The 22,487-nt window shown below is 32.5% G+C and overlaps 1 protein-coding gene across 2 annotated transcripts in view; it reads right to left on the bottom strand.

The window, feature by feature from the left end:
- Window positions 1-22,487, bottom strand: part of LOC148621544 (uncharacterized) — a 97,085-nt gene that overhangs the window by 2,254 nt on the left and 72,344 nt on the right. The window contains exons 77-99 of one of the 2 annotated variants that reach the window (XM_088576043.1): window positions 21,169-21,444; window positions 18,029-18,403; window positions 17,174-17,422; window positions 15,691-16,307; window positions 14,690-14,786; window positions 13,990-14,187; window positions 13,381-13,513; window positions 12,711-12,856; window positions 12,144-12,366; window positions 11,625-11,701; window positions 11,252-11,318; window positions 10,352-10,567; window positions 9,991-10,084; window positions 9,668-9,779; window positions 9,231-9,379; window positions 8,548-8,672; window positions 7,919-8,065; window positions 7,384-7,549; window positions 6,757-6,944; window positions 6,050-6,259; window positions 5,568-5,682; window positions 4,873-5,086; window positions 2,151-2,355 (exon numbers count right to left, since the gene is read on the bottom strand). In XM_088576043.1, the coding sequence (XP_088432169.1) occupies window positions 2,154-2,355; window positions 4,873-5,086; window positions 5,568-5,682; window positions 6,050-6,259; window positions 6,757-6,944; window positions 7,384-7,549; window positions 7,919-8,065; window positions 8,548-8,672; window positions 9,231-9,379; window positions 9,668-9,779; window positions 9,991-10,084; window positions 10,352-10,567; window positions 11,252-11,318; window positions 11,625-11,701; window positions 12,144-12,366; window positions 12,711-12,856; window positions 13,381-13,513; window positions 13,990-14,187; window positions 14,690-14,786; window positions 15,691-16,307; window positions 17,174-17,422; window positions 18,029-18,403; window positions 21,169-21,444 (4,396 nt within the window). In that variant the 3' untranslated portion in view covers window positions 2,151-2,153. The remainder of the gene's footprint in view (window positions 1-2,150; window positions 2,356-4,872; window positions 5,087-5,567; window positions 5,683-6,049; window positions 6,260-6,756; window positions 6,945-7,383; window positions 7,550-7,918; window positions 8,066-8,547; window positions 8,673-9,230; window positions 9,380-9,667; window positions 9,780-9,990; window positions 10,085-10,351; window positions 10,568-11,251; window positions 11,319-11,624; window positions 11,702-12,143; window positions 12,367-12,710; window positions 12,857-13,380; window positions 13,514-13,989; window positions 14,188-14,689; window positions 14,787-15,690; window positions 16,308-17,173; window positions 17,423-18,028; window positions 18,404-21,168; window positions 21,445-22,487) is intronic. The other variant, XM_088576042.1, reaches the window with a different exon arrangement.

Here is a 22,487-nt window from a genome sequence, read left to right on the forward strand (position 1 = left end):
CTAGAGCTGGCATGTCAGTTAAGTGCTAGTAGTCATTTGTCTATTTGTGTAACTTACAATCAATTTCTTTATTTCTGTTTTAACAAGGGACTCAAGACCTTTTTGAACTGATTTTCAGGTGTGTTTTACTGTGTAATATTTTTTTCCACAGTGGCCAGACTTAAAAAGGAGGGATGTGATCTTTAACCCTGAAGCTTTATTTTGTGCCTGTCCCAAATCAGGAAATTCTGGCCTCTGTATGTCTTAATTCATTTTCAATTTCAGTTTACTTTAATGTTGCTGGAGTCTATAAGGGCAACTATTTGGCTGTACCTGTGTACATGGTTGTTTTGGGACCAGCTGCAGCCTGTCCTGGGGTGTAAGGGTTTTCTCATCATTCATTGAAGGCTGATGGGTGGCCTTGACCTGACAATTTTCATACCAGTGGGGTTGTTTGACATATTCACCATATACATTCTCATATTACAAGGGTGATGAAAATAACGAGCTTAGTGGAGCCAAGCATGTTGAACCTGTTCACTTAGGGCAAGTGTGGACACAATGTAAGTTTTGAGACACTTAAACATAGAATCTTACAGTTAGTTATGGACACAATATTGCACAAAATTTTAAATTCAATTAAAGGTGAAAGAATTTCTGTTTTTAGGATGCTTATCGAAGATCTTTGCCTTCAATCCCTGTAACTCAAAAAACTATAAAAGGTACCTGAAATCTGATAAAAAAAATGCAGGAATTTTCATGAGAAATCAGATAAATAAAAATTAAAATCTTACCCCAAAAAAAGTAGATTTATTGGGTGTGGCCCAAATTTGTACCCATATAACTGCAATATGGTTACCGGTAATCAAAGATAAGTCTACTCATTAAGGACTTGTCAATCAGATTTTCTAAATGAACACACGACAACAGATTCATGAAAATCAGATTAACAATAAACTACTTCTATCAAAGATTATGACAAAACCCCAATAAGCTTTTTTTTTAAAGGGTATAGGGCAAATATCTTCAAAAATCATATGGCACTCAGCCATGTAACAATCTATTAAAATTATAAAAAGATCTGATAAGTTTTACTCAATTTATAATGAATAAACATAAATTAACAGATACCATAACAATAATGAAAACAGGGTAATATTATTATATGTCCACATTTTTTTTTAGATTTTATAAAACAGTGCTGCAAATATAGTAAAAAGTTTTTTGCTATTATTGGCCAAGGAATATAAGCAGGACATGATATTCATGGGTAGAAGTCATATACTATCTATTAAGGAGGTAGACCTGGGGTAAGGGACACAACTCTTAAAAATCATTGGAACGTTTATACATTTGTATTCAGCATTTTACATCAATCTTATGTAAGCATCTAATTAAATTGGATTAATTTTATTCTGCTTCAAATGAAAGCTTGAAGGCATTGGTGAAATTGAATATGATACAAGCATATCCCTGACTTTATGAGTTACGTCCCTTACACTAAGTCTACCTCCTTAATCAGCTTCATAAGTAGCTGCCACAGTACACTTTAACCATTAAAAAGAAATTTAGAAATCACCTGAAATCTTATTATTATTTTTTTTTAATATACCCAAAAAGAAGTTTACTCAGCTCTGCAATAAATTGTTGATATGCCCAATTACCTGTTGTATGTATCAATGAATGATAAATGAACATGAGACTGATGGCAGGGGTGTCGTGTGTGATAGTATACACATGTATCAGTGAAATAGTAAAGCAATTATCTATACTAACACATTATAATACTGTGGTTCACCAAGTCAATAGTACTGGGTAATGATAAGTGGTGGTGACAAACTTGAAAGGAACAGTAAAAGCAAAGAATAGATTCACACAATTATAAGTATAATTGAGGAAGAATGCTTTCTATTCCAAGTTTAAGCAGAAACAGCTAAAGGACCATAGTAGATATTTCAATTTCAGCCAACCAAAATCAAGTATTAACAAATACTTTAAAGTACAGCAAGTAAAGCTTAAAGATGGTAAGTTAAAGACATTATTCAAGGCAGCAAAGAAATGCTTGTGTATTTGTCTACTTGATTTTGGTATTTTTAAAAATCATTAAACAGGCAAAATGTAAAATGTTGTTAAAACTTGATTTTGGTTGGGAAAATTGCATTTGTAATTACATTTTACAAGTATGACTTCTCTTCGTCAACTTTTATTTCAGTGGGTGGTGGTAGGTCTTCAACAGCAGCAGACTTTTGGTATGGCTGCGCCGTAGGATAGCTGTAGCCGAGATTATCAAAAGCAGGTGAATTGTCATATTCTTTATGACTAGCAGAGTCTGAGGCAGAGGGAGAGTAATTTCCTGATTGTCTCTTAATTTCTGACCTAAAATAATAAACAGTGCAAAAACAGAAAATGGATAAAAACAAAAGTATATGAATATGCATGATATATGTGATATATGCACTAAATTATGATATAGATTACTGTAAATGTAGAAATTTTACCAACCCCAACCCAAATGCACATTACTCCTGTTCCAGAAATATTAATGAAATACATATATATCCTGAAAATAGTTCTCAAGGTGAAAATAGTTGGGTAGGAATTTGATTGCTTAATATTTCACATCCACACCCCCACCCTCCCCCCAAAAAAAATCAACTATGATGCACTGAAAAATGTCCACATTTACAATATACAGACTACAGCTAGTGATTCAATATATTTATATAAATGACAATAGATGACTTTCACATTCACCATTCAAATCAAATCTGGAAGATACTGGCTTAATGCTTTATAATAGACAAAGGATATTGGATTTGAAGGTTGTAAAAACAGTAACAGTTAAAAATATGTCTCAGAACATAAGTTCTTTGTAGTAATAGAATAAAGTTTCTGTTCACTTGGCTCCCATTGTAATGTCTCCCAATCTTATGCCGGCTGACCCAAGTTAACCATAATTTAAGAACTTTTCTGGAATGGAAGTGAATGTAAAAGTGGTCTTTTGAACCTAGTGAAAAAAGCAACACTCATGATATAAGACCAGGAAGCATAGTTCTCATGGGCATGTTTTTTTTTTTATTAAGGATGAAAAATTTAAATTAGAATAGGTACATTTGTATTGCCAATAAAATTTATTAATTTTAAATAGATTTTTTATACATTCAGATAGAAAGTCTTACTAAATGAACCAATTCATGACAATGGTTTTAAAAAAAAACAGCTCTCTATTGAAGTAATACTGAAATTAAAATTTGTCAGAAAATAAAAAAAAAGAAGATCAATCATGTTTTTTTTTTCATTAATATGAAAAAGAAATGAGCTTTAGTTGGTTTTTTGTTTAGGTTGTAACTGTGGAGCATTAATGAAGTTGTCAGTTGGTCAACATATTTCTAAAAAATGTAAATCTGATGAACAATTTATGTTTTGTCATGGCAAAAAAATATGACAGATAAGGCAATGATCAATGATGACATTTAGATTTTGCAATCAGTTGGGTGGTTTTTTTTTTCTGCATGAATATTTACTCATGCCGTTGAAGTAAGAAATTTGAAAGACATATGAAGCATGCTACGAATGGAAAGATGAACTCTTTAAGCTTATTTCTTCAACAATCTTGATGCTAAATGTGAATATATTAACCCTGCCAAGAATAGAAATATCAACAATCTAAACTTAAAAATCAAAGTCAAGATTCACATTTTTAAAATGAGTTTGAAGGATAAAAATGAAATGAAGTGCATACAAGTATACATTTGTACATTCATAATGTTGAGTAACAATATGAACAAATCTTCAAGCATGAAAAACAATTTTCCAGACTCATTTTATTGAATGTGAAAAACAGCAACTTTTGACTAAAAATAATTAAAATGTTCAATGTTTGAAGAAATGGTCATATAAAGCCTAAAAATATACATGTATCCATATACAAGTAAACACTATGTACATATGTGTTCTGGTACCTTTATTAACTTACACTCGTGGTATATAAATAAAATCAATGTAAAGAATAAGACAGCAAATATGACCAATCAAGCCAAATCTTAAATATTTATTTATAAACAATGTGACTTCCTTCTGTGATAAAATGACTTTATTGAAGAGAATATCAACTTCCAAGGTCTGATGAATTTATTAATACCTTCTGATACATGTACATACATGTAATGACAAACCATATGCATTTGCGCAACTTTAAATGTTACTTTAAATTGCCAGTATCTTCATGAGGAAACAGAATGACCGGAAGCTTAACAAACATACATGTATGTGTTTTAACATCTAGAACATTAATAAGTCTCATAAATTTTAACCTCCATGAATGACATTTTTTTATTCCTACAAAATGTGAATCAAAAAAGGAAATAAGCAGACTTTGTGTGTAACTCTGTTATAAATCATGAATTTTGACTCCTCATTAAGAAGTGCTGTCATCTAATATAAAAATAACAGTTAGTGTTCTACATTTGGAAATGAAATGCAATTTAACTTTAAATGTGATTTCTATGTGCAGTGTGCATGCTGTTTGAAAATTTATTAGCATAATTTTAGTCAATAAAATCTAACTCCTAAATTTTCACACAATAGGACCAATAACTCAATTTTATCAAATTATATATAATCAAGTCACTTATTAACTTATGGCTAAATCCAGCGCTGCTCTTCTCTTCATCCTTAGTGTAATAAAATATTGGTCAGAGCAAAAGAAAATAAATTAAATATTTTCCCATGTGCTCTTACTCACATTTCAATATCATCACACCAAAGTTTCTACTGAATGACACTTAGATAGGGCTATTTATATATATTGGCATATTTTTCTTTTTCTAGATTTATTGTTACTTTTTAAAGCCTATCTATATTTTGACCGAAACACATATTTGCAATACTTACTCTTTAGCAACACACAATTTACAAGCCAATAAAATAGAGATCAGAGCAAATCCAGCGGTTAGAACTCCTAGGATGATCAATATAACTCTGTTGTCATCCGAACTGTCAGTGTTGTTGTTGTTGTTGCCGGTATTAGGAGATTGTGAACTTCCACCAGATGGAGTTGGTGTTGTCGGGGGTGCTGCAGTACTAAGGTAACCCTCACAGTTACCACCTGAAATAAATAGCATAAACTGATTTCAATGCCATCTTTGATCAGAAGCAGCCATTCTTATGGTATGCTTTCCCCTTTTTTTGTGTTTTATATCACATAACTATGAAAAAAAATTAGAAAAAATGAAAAAAGAAAGTAAAGCTGCCTTCCATCAAGGCAATCATTTTACAAGAATTCATTTAAACCTTAATATGATTTATAAGATACAGTTAAATGTGTGAAAGTGTATAATGACAGATGCATACCATAATAAACCAGTCAAAAAACTTATGTTGGAGAAAAGGCACTTCAATACAGTAAGCTAGATGTTTATACAAAAATACAAAAAAGAAGGTATTTAGCAATGGTTTTCAGGAATGTGGTCCATACAATATCATAATTATTCAAAGTTGCTTTCAAACAATTTTAATCAAACATTTGATACTGATCAGCGAAGACCGTCATGTCATGCAATTTCCCCAATAAATCTAAAACTACAAACCAATAACATGTGTCCAGGCTGTGGTAGATAATTCAGGTATACAACGTTGGCATTGATTACCAGGATTTGATGCGCTGCCATGGTAACATGTTCCACTAATAACACAACCAGTATTCTGAAATGGAAATTAGTTCCATGATTAAGATGGCAACAGTTAACAGGTCTCCTATCCAGTAAGCCATTACACCCTGGATGTCAAATAGAGTACAGAGAGTGTTGTCAGTTAAAACACAAAAGAGGTAAGATTAATAATCTCAACAACTGTTTACAAGTCTGGTATCCAGTACATCTATAACAACCAGGCTGGGAGATAGTATAGTAGAGAGAGAGTGGTCACATCACCAAGGAAAGAGTTAGGGGCAATAACCCTACGAACTGTTGACAAGTCATTTATCCAGTAAAGCTATAATGCCATGGATGGTGGATGGTATGGTGGAAAAGTTGTGGTCAGTTAACTGAGGCGATAGGGTAAATAAACTCACCAACTGTTGACAAGTCTGGTAATTACTACAGCTGTAACAACCTGGATGATAGATGGTATAACCCAGAGATTGAGATACTGGTCCTGGTGCTCCACTGTTTGTAACATATATTTTGATTGTTTCCTTGGTTGAGACTGCTGGTAAAGCAGAACATTGTACTATCATGTTGGTAATGTATCTCGCTGTGCCTTTCACGATTTGGTTTTGATGCTTGAAAGAAAATGAATTTTATGAGTTATATGAAAACTGAGTAGTTTTCATGAGGTTTTTTTTTTTTATCTAAATATGAGGTGAATCAAAGAGGGAAAATATGAGCTTGCTAATATTTTGTTACACATGAGCATACATTTAACAATGTTTGAAGATGCCAAAAATAGGGCATCTCTCATACTTTTCCTTATTGAATAAGTTATGAATTGGCACCTGCAAAAAATACCCACCATAAGGTAGATATAAGTTCCTTTCAAGCCCTGTTTACCTTTCTGTTTTCAAAACCAAATTTTAAAGAATTCTATTTTCTCTTCATATTCTAACAATACTATTCAGAATATTAGTTCCTAGGGAAATCAAGTGATTTTTATTTCCTTTATTCCCTAGAATCTTGGTTCCCTTGGTTACTCTTTCAAAAGCTCAAACTACATTTACACATGGAAATTATTCTAACACTTCTAAAATCACCTCAAACATAAAAAAATCTGCCATCTTACCTCATAATAACATGATAGTTGGTTAGATTCCATAAAGTTCTGACCTAACACTAATACACTGTTACAAGTGTTAGATTGGCTGAGTTCACAGATATCTCCGTCTCTAAGAGAAACCAGAGTAGGCTGGACTCCAACCTGTATAGAGCAATCATCTGACATGTAACCATTAGAACAGGTACAGGTTCCATCTAAAACAAAAGTGTAATAGGTCATAACCTCATATAGTAAAACCTATCTTAGCTAAACCCTGCATAAAACATGTTCTTTCAAGCCAGTATCTGAAATACCTTGAAAAACTTATTACCATTTGAAATTTGTCAAAACCTGCAAAACCTTAGTATTGACAAGTTTAACTGTAAAACAGGGAAGGGTTCATGTTATTAAAGAAATAGCAGAAACAGTCTTTACTTAACTCTATGGTACTAAATCTTTTAAAAAAAACTCATGACTGGTTGTTACAAATAAAATATACCAGTGTCTGCACAGTAAATTTGTTGAATTGATGTCATACAAAGTAGCTATGGGGAAAAGTTGATAAGACCTGAAATCAATTACAGTCTGGGTAATAATTAATCAAACTAAGACATCTTGGTTACACCTAAACTATCATCCTAGATAATGACCTACCAGTTTTACAGGTACCATGACCAGAGCAGTCATTTGGACAAGAAAGTTTCAGAATGTCCGTAACTATAGTTGGATCACTTGTTTGTAGATTTTTGTCCAGTTCAGCCAAACATTTTTCTTTCATTGATTCAACTATTGGTCCTATAGATAATGTATTTCCATTTTCCTGAAAAAAACAAACTTAAATTTAATATGTTATCGATTAAGGTTCCTTTTAACAACAAATAGTTATCTTTGATGTTCCCAAAAAAACATTTATAGTTTTTTTTTTAGTTTTAATCCCATAACCAATTACAAGTTCTGTTGAAATACTGACTTACATATTTAACAAGAAGCTATCACTCCCTTGTTATTTTACAAGTCAACCAGGTTTTGAAAAAACAATTCAAAACTAATTTTACAGATACAAATAAGTCAGAAATTGGCATAATTGGAAGACAATAAATTATAAATAAAAAGGATTGGTATGGTAAAATCTACATTTTATCTTCAAAAAATGAACAGAAATCAGTTCTGACAATGACAGTGCCCTTACTTTGATTGAATCAATGCAGGCCAGAACTTCTGCCTCAAAGCTATAACCAGTAGCCTGTGTACATTTTTGTCCCAAATCCGAGTTGGTGATAGTATTCTCACATTCCTGTCTAGCTGTTGTCTCTGTCCACGAACCTTGCCATGATGACTGATAGAAAATATGAACATACATCTTACATTAAAATGAATGTTTTAATTTATATTACTTTTTCTTATTTAGATGTCAAAAAGAATTCATTGTATAATTGTTGTATATCTGATCACTCTATTGACAAGACATGAACTTTAATGACTTAAAGTTAACAAAAACTTATTGATTCTTGCTGGAGTTTTTTAAAACATAATAGTAATTAAACCACAAAAAATCCTTAACTACTGTATAACCCCCAAAATCAAACAAATCTGAATTAAAGATTTCTTTTTTACCATAAGGTTCACTCCCCAAAATTATTGACTGGAAATCTCTAAACTAAAGGACAGATGAGACAAAACAACATCACATGACAGCATCATTAGTAAACAAATGATATTCAAATACATGTAGCATAAACTCCAATTACCATTTACTTCCTGATACTAAAAACGAAAACTTATCTTATGAACTCACTATACTACAGAGCAGACACTTACCTCAGGTACTTCATACGTATAGTCCAGACCCAGATTAGACAATGGATCAGTTGTGGCACGCTTCTTTCTCTTACCAGATCCAGTAGATTCTCCGAACTGTTGGAATGTAGCTGTTATATCCGTACCTGTAAATGAACATAATGACTGTTATGACTGGTATTACTTTACCCTATCAATTTTCAAATTTAAATACCATGAAACTGTTATCGTCCTTCAAGCCTCAATTTTTGTGTGTTTCATGACTTGATAAACCACAAACTTTCGTTCCAACAAAATGAATATTTCAAAATTAATTTGTAGATTGGAGTCAAATACAAGAATCAATGAGCTAACATTTTCCTTAAGCCACGAACACTAGTACCTACAATTAAAAGTACTTACAAAGAAAGATGATTTCAACAACAACAAAAATAAAGGCTTTCTCTATCAAACACTTTTATTATGAAATACACCTTTAACCAATCAAATACACCTTTAACCAATCAAAAAATAATCTGGATGATTGGATGTTGCTATATGAAGAACTCACACACAAAATGACGATATTAAATTGAACTTAAAGAAAAGACAAAAAGAAGAATAAATGCATAAAAAATCATTTTTCATCTAATTTTGTCATTCCTAATCAGCCAACATCTTCAAAATGCCACATTCAATTTTCTGGTGGAAATTTTTTTTTATACCTGAGACAAGATCACATGTTTCTACTACTCCCATAGTCTGGCACTGATCAGAGGTACTTCCTGACAGACAAGAACAGTAGCTTGTCCATGCCTGTGTTGTTTGTCCTCCGTTGATCACACCACCAAATAAACTTTCAAATGCCAGCACTCTGTATGAAATATTACAGTAATCATTATACTGAACATATAAACAGTTGTTTTGTACATGTATATGTTTCTACTTAGCATTCTTATTTTTTTTTAACTATTTATATCTTAGTGGTACATGTACATGTAGATTAAACATTAGAGACACTTCTACAAATAGTTTTGATCCTAGATATTTATTCCTTTTTTTAATGGAGAAGAAATTATTTCTCTCTTTAACAAACTAATTTATAATCTATAAATAGCAATGTATCAGCTCATGTATCTATAAACAACCCTGACAACATTACCTCCATGACAACCCTAACTGTTGAGGTGCTGCATCATTGACAAGATCCATAACAGAACCATCTCTTGTGACAGCATCATTTAACTTATTGGCATCATATGATCCACACAAACCTAAAGATCAGAAGAAAAAAAAAAGTTAATTCACGCAGCAATTATTATATATGACAGACTTAACGGTAATGAAAACCTTTTACCGGTAATAACATATGAACAACAAAATGGTGTTGTTCTCAAGATTTAAGCTTTAATTGGTTTCATTAAGGGAGATAACTCATAGTAAAAGACCTATGCAAAGAGATAGAAGTGTAAGAAACTATCATACCTTCTGTTCTGAGCCAGTCCATAGATGAGGGTTGGATCCACAGTCTTAGGTTCATCATGTTGATACCAACAACTGTACCAGTTGGTAATAGCACCTGCAAAAGGTGAACAATAAAGAATATATCAAATAGTTTGACAGAAGATTTGTATGCCAAAACATTTTATGAATAGAAACAAATTATTTTGCTTCCTAGATTGCTAGATAACATTTTGCTACTCCTTAAAAGGTTGCTATGAAGCTTTAAAAGTAAAGACTACTTGACAAGGATTAGATAAAACAGACTGATTTTGCACTTAATACATAATTAAAACCTGCACCTTCAGGCTTCGATCATGGTAAGTTCAGAAAAAAAAAACAATACCTTGATCTCTCTGCCTCCATTGTCTAAGAACATGTGAAGTCCATCAGCAAGGTCCTCAGACTTGTAGAAAGCCACATTTGGAACTGTAGGAGGACTAGCCTGTCCAGATCGTCTACATTTGTCTACTGTCAAGGAGTTACCACCAACTTTCACCATTACAGCACACATACATACCCTAGAACTGCTTGGTGTACATCTCTGGTACAGTGTATGCACCTTAAACAAATAATGTAATGACCATGACAAATCCTACAGTTCTCATCTCTAATGTAAAGACCATGACAAATCCTACAGTTCTGATCTTAAATGTAAAGACCGTGACAAATCTTACAGTTCTGGTCTTAAATGTAAAGACCGTGACAAATCCTACAGTTCTGGTCTTAAATGTAAAGACCGTGACAAATCCTACAGTTCTCATCTCTAATGTAAAGACCATGACAAATCCTACAGTTCTGGTCTTAAATGTAAAGACCGTGACAAATCCTACAGTTCTGGTCTTAAATGTAAAGACCGTGACAAATCCTACAGTTCTCATCTCTAATGTAAAGACCATGACAAATCCTACAGTTCTGGTCTTAAATGTAAAGACCGTGACAAATCCTATAGTTCTGATCTTGTTAATTTTGTTGAACTAAGTTAAAAAAAGAGCTTAATAATTTAAGAGCAGTAGGGTAGTTAGATGTGCATGTATCAATTATGAACATGTATCAATTATGAACAGTATCATGCAACAGAAACAGAATTCTAAAGGCTAAAAGCATGAAATCAATAAAGTGGTAATTCATGCCACAAAAAGTTAATTTAAATTTGCCAATCCTTCATTTGAAAAAAAATTGTTATATTTTACATCCTAATATTAAGATCTTTCAGAAAATTCCAAATACTGTAACAGTGGCATACCTCCTGTTGGGTAAACTGTTTCTGCTTATATACAACAAATTCTCCCTCATACTGTACTTTCTGGTATCTGAAATGTACAAGAAAGATCATACAGTCCAAGATCTATGTGCATACATGTACCACTCTTAGTAGGTAACTTTTGGTGCTGTCTTTATTTTAATGTTCTTGTTACAGGACAGGTTAGACCATATATAGAAACTCCTTAATATCAAAGAAACAATTATTACAGTGATAAATAATGAAACTTCATAATCAATTAAAAAGAAGTAAAAAACATTTACAGTTTACTGAAAATTAATGCAGGATTTTTTTTAAACCTATCCAACTGCACATGTCATCTTTTCTTTCTTTCAAGTTCAACATGTCAACTTACAATCCATCAAATGTAGACATTGCATTGGTGCCCATCGTAGAACACATAGCAGTCTGATCTGTATTGACAACTACAGCCTGCAAAATTATCAAATACAATGATTATTATTAAAGTCTAATTTCCTTCACCATATCATATGGTGGGTAATTTTGGCAGGTGTAAAATTTGACAATTTTGAGGCAAAAAGTTTTTTGAAAAGTTAAGTCTTTTTAATTTTTGGCAGATGGTAAGTGGTGCACTAAACACTTTAGCCATGAGTAAATATTCCATGAAATTTATTTTGACATTACTAAACAGATACAAGTTCTTATGTGTAGTGTGATTTATTCTTCACTATTATTATTTTAGAATTCTGGGCATTGTTTTGTCAACTGTTAACACCTAATTTGAAGCATTGGCATTACACTTAAAGACAACAAATTTTAAATAACAGTCCGACATTTCTTCAGACTTTAAGCAGAGAAGGTGATACCATGTATGGAGATTTTGGATGCAGAAGAATGACAATAAAATCTTTACCTGAATGTGAGCAACAACCCTGGTCAATTTCAGGTCTCCACCAACATATTTCATGGCAGTAACATTTATAGGTATATTATGTGTATTATCATAACGACTATCTATCCTGGCATTAAGGTTAAATGAAACAGACTGGTCCCAATTCTGGCTGGTAACTTTACGCTCACATCCTCCTGTGGCTTCAGTAACAGCTATCTGTGGAATGGAAGATCCATCTGCACATCTACAAAAACACAAACAGAATATATATAGATAACAGAAACTTCGCATCTAACAAAAGGAAAAAAATAAATATTGATGTGAAAGAAAAACTTACATGCAAGTACATGTATTTTCATGATTCCTCTTGTAGATGAAACTATGATATGCATAGAAAGTAAAGAAAGTTTGAATGCATAATGAATTCAAATTTAAGAAACTTTTCATAAAAACCCTTGAATCAACTTACATGTATAAGAACATAAGTAAATATCTATTCTCCAGTTGATAACTTTCCTGGATTTTGTCAGAGATACAACATTTGTCAAGATTTAAGAAGTCAACTAATAATCACTAAGTAAGCCTTACTTTTCATTTCCTGATTCAATGTCAAGTTTGAATTTGATTTCACAACTTTCTCCAGCAGGACACCATAATGAGGAGTCTTGGTCTACTGTAATGTCTAAACTGGTTGGTGTATTTCCTTCCAGTAAACGCAGGGGAGATGATGTTACCTGTTTACAAAAGACAAATAAATAAGGAACTGTTATTCTTAAAAGTTAAAACTCAGTGAAGTGAAGTATTATATGTAATATCATTATTTACCTGCCAGTGTTTCACAAGTTTCCAGATTTTTCACTGAATCCTCAATATCTAACTTGGAGCGTGGTTGTAAAATATATATCATTCACTTCAAAGTTTTGATTGGATGGAATAATAACAGATGACAATTTGTAACTTCTAATATTGTTTGATTAAAAACCATGTTTAACAGCCTTTCAATTTCACATTCAGTTACATTATGCAGAATGTCATAATGTGTAGCTTAAAGCTTTAACTGACTTTGTTTCAATTCCACCATTAATTGCTTAGTAATAAAACAAATATGATACTGACTTCGACCTATAATTCTATATTTTGGTCCCTTGAACTGAGAAAACAAGAAACAGATTTAGTAAATCACTTTACTGCAGCACTTTTGATGACTAATAATTCATGTAAATAAAAGAAGTTTTTCTGTACAGTATAAGAAATTTACCTTAATAGAAGGTAGTGTTTCACAGGACAGGGAACGATAATATGTTTGTAACTCCTTTCTAATTGGTTCAGATGTTGCAGCATCACAGTTCTGAAGGCTGGCCTCTACACAGGCATGTGTCTGGTCATATGTACTGGAATATATGCATATCATTGCTGATATCAAATGTTTTACTTTATATTAAATGCAGTATAAAAAAAATAATCAGACTTTTTTTACAATCTTGAACAATTGCCTAAGTACTATGAATCTTAATAGAAAATAAATTGCAATCTTTTAAAGCGTCCCCAGCCAGTAGATTAATTTCATTCTGTATAGTAAGATCCTTATGAAAAAAATCATAGGAATAGTTGATCAGTAAATTAATTTCTCGCCTCCCTCCCACCCAACCCAATAACCCAATTTTTACATGTGAAATTCAGCCAAAAATTCATGTACACATTTCAATAATGTGCTTTTTGTTTTCTATATTTTCTATTTTCCATATATTACCTGTAGAAGAACATTAAAAGAACTGCCTGCAACAATAAATTCATTATTTTATTGCCATTGTTCAGATGTTTTAAATAACACCCATTCAAAACCAACATCTGTTTCAATCTCCATTACCTGCAATCAAGATTGGATAACAGGTTGTTAACACAGTCTTGGGCTTTAGTTGCCTGACAGTCTGGTTTAGCTACACACAAGTAATCTCTGGCCTCTTTCATAGCATTCATTACTTTGGTCAAATGTTCCTGAACACTTCCTGTACAGGAGATAGTGTATTCTGTCATCTTGTTAAGGGCTGCTGTTAAATCATTTTGGCTGAAATATTCAATGATCATGTCTTAGTTATGTTACCAAGAAATGTTCTATAACAAGAGGCTCCCAGGGGCCTGAATCGCTCACCTGGTTGAATTTTGCCTTTCAAAGGCAATAAATTTAACAAGAAGTTGTCCAACAATTTTGACTCAAGATGTATTTGGTAGGACTTATCATATGATATTTTCAACAACTGAAACTTTCTTTTAATCTATCATAGTTTTCAAGATATTGACTGAAAACTGTTTAGCGAGGTGAGCTAAAAATTGATTATTGAATGGGTCTCCTAAACCATATGTATCAAAGACAAGTTTTGTGTCAAAATTTGACAGTATTAAAACTGTCAGATAAAATGACAACATCTGTTAAACATTCAAATTTACATGCATTCATTTATCCAAATACCAAAAAGCAACTATTAAATTCAATAAGAAATTTTTTTTTTTTTTCATCAATTTAAAAATATGAATGAAGACTAAATACATACTATGCAAAATAAACTTACAGACAGAATGTGTCCACACCATAAGTAGGTAAAGATAATCGCATCGCATGGTTCATAACCGTAAGGGCAGCGGGTAGTATCTGACAGCTGTCAGGCTCTGAAATTACAATGACAATAAGAAATTAAGAAACGTGTTTATACATACAAGATTCTGCATGCTACATTGTGCTAAGAATACACCCACTCCACCATTTTTATCAAACAAAGTAGCAGTCTTTATAAAAATCAGACAAGAGGTGTTTCATGCATGTCAAAAAAACACCAAATTAAGTTTTATATTTTGTTAAGAAACAGTGATAGACCATGTAACCAGTCTTAGTTCTTCATTTGGGTGTAGCACTTACGAGATAAAACTTGTATAGTTTGTGCATGAAATAGTTATCATTCTTGATTTGGTTTGATATAGTTGATTGTAGGGGAAGTTTAAGTGTAGTTTTCTCAAAAGTACAGATCTAAATACAGAAAAGACTATTGTTAAATAAAAATATAGCATATGTTGACCTAAAAAGCTTTGTTTGTTCTGTGGGTTTTTCTACACTATGAATCACCTTACCATAGGCAGTGTCTGATTTTTATATGGACTGGTACTTAAGTGCTAAGGTAACCAGGAGGTAGATAAGCCAGGAAACCAGAAAGGAGAGACCTGATACAACATGTACAAATCACCATGCAAAAGCAATAGTGAATACTGATCAAATTTGATTTTCTAAATGTGATAAAAAAAAACAGATTTTATTTTCATAATATTAAATAATAATTTTGAAACAAGTTTAAGAATATGAAAATGAATACAGTGTAGTATTTGATGACTTAATCTGTCTACAAGTATATACCTGTAACTAAAACAATTTGTACTGTTTATCATAAATGGGTTGGATGGGGAAGCTCTGTTAGGTCAAAGTTCAACAATCGACAACTAGTACATTTATTACAAAGTCCTATCAAGGAAATCCATAAGACAGTTCTAGTTATTAAAGCATGAAAAAAGAAAGAAAACTTACGTTCAGTAAGATGCATCACAGAAGCCTCAGAACACATTGAAGAAATGAGGCTGAAGTATTGTTTAAGGGTTATATTAAGACCCTGAACAGCTACAGAGGACAGGCCTGATTCACTTCCCTTCTCCATCATACATGTCCAAGCCTCATAAAAACCTGCACATGTCTTTATCTTAACTTTGGCATATGTAACCATGTGGTCATCAGAGTTAGCAGCACTTATTAGATTTTCAACATTAACTTTCATTTGTTCTAAGGTCTTATTATCCATAAAATGTGACAGCATGGAGTAGTTCATGAAAACATCCCTCATCATTCCATCATCCATAGAAACCATCCTGGTTATATTTGCCATCATGACATTCATGTTATTCATCATGTCAGCCATATTATAAGTCATTTCTTCTCTCTTCTTCATCACAGAAGCCATTGTCAAGTCTCTGTGTAGCATGCTAACAGAAGACATGTAGAATTTATAGAGGCATTCTTCAGCATCATTGGTACAGGTCATACCTCTGCTAGCTAAGTCACTATCTATCTTTGGTGGGTAAGTGCTTTGAGCAAATATAGAGCACTGCTTGGTGTGTTCCAAACTGCAATACTTGGCAATATCAGCAGCACTAAAATAGAAAAAAAAAATACAATCAAAAATCTGAAAAACAACATAATAGAACATTTTTTTTATTTTCTTACCATGATGTTACATCTGATAATATTCACTGAAAATAGATTCTTTGGGACCAGTAAATTTGTCAATGTACTATTTACTGCCAACATACAATTTTTACCAAATGGTTTTATGAACTCTTTCAAATTATTATTTTGTTTGGACCATTTTTCATGGCTTATACATAATAAGTGTCTGTGAAATTCTTGTGTGTTTGTAGTGGTAAAAAATACCATTAACGAACATTGTTTACAATACTGAATGGTTAAATACACAAATCAAAAGATAAAAATATAACTCAGAAAAAAAAATTTATAAGACTAGAAGAAAGCTATTTCTTTAGGAAATGATATGGCACTTTATAGACTTTGTTCTACAAATTTCAATGTCAATGATAGTTGGGACGTTTAAGTATTGTGTTGGATGTGCACATAAAAACCTGTACTTTGTAACAAGTGTTCAAACATGCTTAAAAATTTCAAGACATGGCATGATTCAATTATAAACCATGTTATAGTGATTTAAAATCAGGGAAACAATCAATTTTTTACATAACAAATAAGTTGATGTAAATGTATGTAATTGTTGCTTGGCAACAGGCAATAAACAGACAACACGAAAAAAAGATAACAGGAATATGATGTTCTCTTTTAATATTGTAGTTTTACATTGAGAGAGTTCATCCAGCATATTCCACCTACATAACATAATTGATCCATGGGAGATCTCCCATATATTCATGGCCAGTTCTGAGGTTAAGAAATGCTTCAAAACAAACAGATCCTACTTATAATCAATTCATGACAAATAAAAACTTACAGACACATTTCACGCCTTTCACTACTTGTCTTGTTGATCTGAGTAAATCTCCAGTAACAGCCATGGGCCTCCTCAATTCTACAATTGTCTGGCTCTCTACATGGTTTCATGACAACATTGGGACATTTATAATAGACCTGCTCTGTTATAAAACTACGAAGTGAGACAGCCAAGGGCATCACAGCTGGATCCCTCATCATGCAGTTCTTACTGTAGTCATGAATACAATTCATTGTCTTCACATATTTTCTGTTGAAGAAAAAAATATTAATTGATTGAAAATTTGACATACCATTGCCGATATTTCACACATTTCAGGAAGAGGAGGATTGACATATTAAACAGACTACTTTGTACTAGTAGTCTGACCCAGATCTTTATGTCTTTTGAGTCTTTGGTGTGACTCAGTGGGATCAAACCTACAAACTCCCACACTTATGGCAAGCATGCTACCTAAACACCACCAAGGCAGTTCAGAAAAACTTAAACTCAATTCAACAAATATTTCACCATTTACTTCATCATGTAAAATTTACACTGATGTCAGCCTTGATACCACATACATGTAATTCAAATGTTATAGCCATCAAAATTTTGTTTCTTAAAATTGCATATTATATCTATTTCTATACATTTGATGTACCTAAAAACAGGAGATAAAACTGTGAAAGAACTAAACACAGGTGGAAGTCTACAAACATTATGTCAAGTCAACACCAAATACTAGCTTAATCAGCCATGAAAAGACTAAGAAAGTATGACAAAAATTCTTGGATATACATGTCCATAGGGCAATTCAAAGTGGTACAAATGGGATATACTTAAACAGATCAAGGACTGTCTTAATTATATTACCTGTGTAATCTGCTACAGTCAAGGAAAGCTCCATACAGCTCCATGTACAAATCACTGACACACAGTTCAATCGCAGTCTGTGAACAGTTGGATTTGTTGGTTTCCATGGTACTGTTATTTGTCCTGTCCACTGCACCATCCTGCGTCTTGTCTCTGGTTTGATTGTCCCAGTACGTCATTTCTCTGTCATCCATGCCCTTATCAACACACTTTGGTATATCTATGGGCTTTGTCTCCATTATTAATGGACAGTGTTTGGAGAAGTCATAGGTCAGACAGACAGCGGTCATGACACTTTGTTTGACATACTGGCCTACTTCTGGACTACAGTCAAAGGTCAAACGATGAATACATTCCATACTCTCCTCATACATACTGAAATACATTGTTAATAGTTGTAATAAAATATTGATAAACATTTTTGAGTTAACATCCCTGTGAAAATGTAAAACATACTTTTGAAATGTAAGCAACATCTTTATAACAAAAAAAAAGTCACTAATAATAAATACAGAAAATTCATGTCATTCTAAGTGATACAATTTCCACAAAAAAAAAAATTGATACTTCGCTATGAATATTTGTGTTTTGTATTATCGCTTTTTTTAACTGCTTTTATCCACAAATCTCCACAAAGACAGTTTTATCTATCACATTTTATTTTATTTTCTATCAAATTCTGAATAGTTCAGCATTTTCAAGCAATACTGTCCATCTTGTTTAAACTAACTAGTTATTTAAGCCATGATCCCTAACTATGGAACTTCTCCATTGGTATCCAAATATACTAAAAGCATCCATGTCAGTTACCAACGGCTATCAACTGATGATGTTGACAGAATTGATTGGCATTATAAAAAATATTGCCCCAGCGCCACAAAACCTTAATAAATATTTCAGTCTGAGAATATTCTTAACTTCCATGGTAACTCTCAGTGTTCTAGGAATTTTCAGGGGAAAAATCCATATAAAATCAACTTTCCCACAGTCAATGACTGTTTTCCTAACAAAACAAATCCTTACAGCATATGAAGTTTTCAACTTCCTACGCGAAAGTGTCACAAAGTACCTAATTTTCCCTGACCCAAAGTTCACTTGCCCTGGGTAACGGGAAATAGGAATCCTAGAACACTGAACTCTAATCAAAGTCTTTAAAATTGTTGATGTCACAAACAGTAAGAATTTTCTCAGACTTAAGTAATTATTCAGGTTTTGTGCACTGGAGCCTGGTAATTTTCAGTTCAAATAAATGTATAAGAATTGTTTTCAATTGTTGGTTACATTATTGGAAATAACAGACTTTGGGTCGGTTTACGCTGCAACCTCAACAGCTTTGTGGTTATTCAGTGTTTACATGCAACCTAAACAGCTTTGCATTTACTCAGTGTAAACCCACCCAAAGTCATTTATATCCCATAATATAACCAAGAACTAAAAACAATCAAATAATTTTCACAGTTCGCCAACTATTACTAACATACATTATATTTATGGTAATATTTTTAAAATATTAAAGTCAATAATAGTCAATTCAGAATTCTGTGCCTTGGACACAAATGGAGGAAATATTTAAGAACAGTTCCATTAAAAGATATGAGGTACCCAGGGAAAGCACTTTTTCACCAGGGGAGTCACCCTTAAAAATTTGATGTTTTTGTATCAAACTCTATATTTTTTTCAAGAGACCTGAACACCCACTCATATACATATAATTGCCTTCCCCCGTCCCTCATATCTTTTACTGGAACAGCGCTAATTTGACTGTTTATGCAAATAACAGAAACTGTTTTTGGCACACACCTATTTACTGTGAACCATGAAAATCTTTTTTTTTTTTTCGCTTATTTTGCAGTTCAAGCTGTAATAGGGAAATTAAACTGACATGAATATTTTTTACTGGAATATGTCAATGTTTACAGTAAAGATTTATGTGAAAATACCCATAGTTTACATTTATATCATATACATGCATTTAGATTAAAATATTACGTATGCATAAGTTATTTTTTGAGCCCTATATCATTTACCCTATATCGCCATACCCTTTATCACACCCCTAGTCCTATATCGCATACCCTTTATCACACCCCTAGTCCTATATCGCATACCCTGTATAACACCACTAGTCCTATATCGCATATCCTGTATCACACCACTAGGCCTATATCGTATCCCCTGTATCACACCCCTAGTCCTATATCGCTACCCTTTATCACACCCCTAGACCTATGTCACATACCCAATATCGTACCCATTCATAGACTATACTTGAAGTAGTTAAAATATATGACATAATGAATCTGTATCACATGTAGTATTAACCCTTGGCCTATATAACCCTGCAGGCCACAGCCTTTGAGAGTGATAAAGGAGTCTCAGGTTAATACCCCATGACATGATACAGACTTTGACATGTCATATTCAGTATGTAACAACATACCCACAGTCTACATTTATACAAACATATCCACAGTCTACATTTATACCAACATACCAACAGTCTACATTTATACAAACATACCCACAGTCTACATTTATACCAACATACCCACAGTCTACATTTATACAAACAATCCCACAGTCTACATTTATACCAACAATCCCACAGTCTACATTTATACCAATATACCCACAATATACATTTATACCAACAATCCCACAGTCTACATTTCTACCAACATACCCATAGTCTACATTTATACAAACAATCCCACAGTCTATATTTATACCAACATACCCACAATATACATTTATACCAACATACCCACAATATACATTTATACCAACAATCCCAGTCTACATTTATACCAACATACCCACAGTCTACATTTATACAAACAATCCCACAGTCTATATTTATACCAACATACCCACAATATACATTTATACCAACATACCCACAATATACATTTATACCAAAAATCCCACAGTCTACATTTATACCAACAATCCCACAGTCTACATTTATACCAATATACCCACAATATACATTTATACCAACAATCCCACAGTCTACATTTATACCAATATACCCACAATATACATTTCTACCAACAATCCCACAGTCTACATTTCTACCAACAATCCCACAGTCTACATTTCTACCAACATACCCATAGTCTACATTTATATCAACATACCCACAGAAAGCTTTCTGTTCTTTCTCAGTCATCATATCCATTGACATATTTCTTCCAACAGTTGCATTTGCCATCATTTCCATCTCCCTCACCTTTGCAGATATTTCATTCCCACAATACATTGCATCTTCTGGTGCACAAATGTATGTTTTCTCTGCACAAACTCCAGAGAATAACTTGATGTGATCAATGATATTATGTGCACTTCTCAGAGCAGTATTGGTCCTTAAACATCTGCCAATAGGCACCACACAGTTAGTCATGGAAGTTGCAGAACTGTAAAAAAAAAAATAAAATAAAAGAATAAGACACTTATAACTTCATTAAAAATTAATTCACATTACTGACGGCCAGTCAAAGATTTTGATTTTTTTTTACAGGACAGACTAAAATTTAAGTACTTCTGAGGCAGAAATAGGCTTATTACATTTTCTGGTGAATTTATAAATCTGAAATCGTATGTATAGGCATCATGTCTATATGTACAGCATATTCACATATAATGAACATATTTCAAAAGGGGTATAACTTAAAAACTGCTATTTAACTTCAGCACATTTTCCAACACTTTCTATTTTAAGATGAACATTAAAACAAAAAAAATTTAAAACATTGAAGCATTACCTATTTGTATATAAACTGTGTGAATAATATCAGAGTTTATGGATCACTCAACACTACACAAAAACTGTATCTTTTACTCATAACTGTTGAATCTTACTTTAATATTCTAACTTTGAACTTTCATAAAATAGTATGGGGCCATTTATTTCTAATTTGTTAATTGCTGTCTAAATAGGTGAGGAAAAGTTTAATGACAAGTAATCAATTACCATGGAGCAATCAACTGATCGGGATTATTAATAATGATTGACTAGTAGAAAATCAAACCCGATTGGACATACCATCATTTTATGGACAGCCCATCATTTATTAATGATATATTTCTACTGCCAAATTAATTTGATAAATTCTCAATTTTTGTAAGCCTACATGTGTAAACAAATTCCCTTCCAATTTTTTATCTATTTTTTACATTTTTCCATATTTTCCATAGTTCAGTTTGCATTATTTAAAGAAATATTTTTTAATTTAAGTTTTGATAGTTTTGGAAATTTGGTAGCAGCGATCTTGAATATTTGTTACATTTCCTGAAACAATTTATCTCATGGTATGAATAAATGTCCAAGTTAACTATATTAACTGTTGGAACATTACACCTTTTCGTAACAGGATCCATTCCCAACATCTGTCGGAAATTTAGCTGTTATTCTTCGACTTTACCTCCTATAACAGTAACAGTGGAGGAAACCAATACA

The sequence above is a fragment of the Perna viridis genome, chromosome 3 (genome assembly GCF_037379345.1).
Source record: "Perna viridis isolate PV_CMFRI_1.1 ecotype Kerala chromosome 3, ASM3737934v1, whole genome shotgun sequence".
Lineage (NCBI taxonomy): Eukaryota > Metazoa > Mollusca > Bivalvia > Mytilida > Mytilidae > Perna > Perna viridis.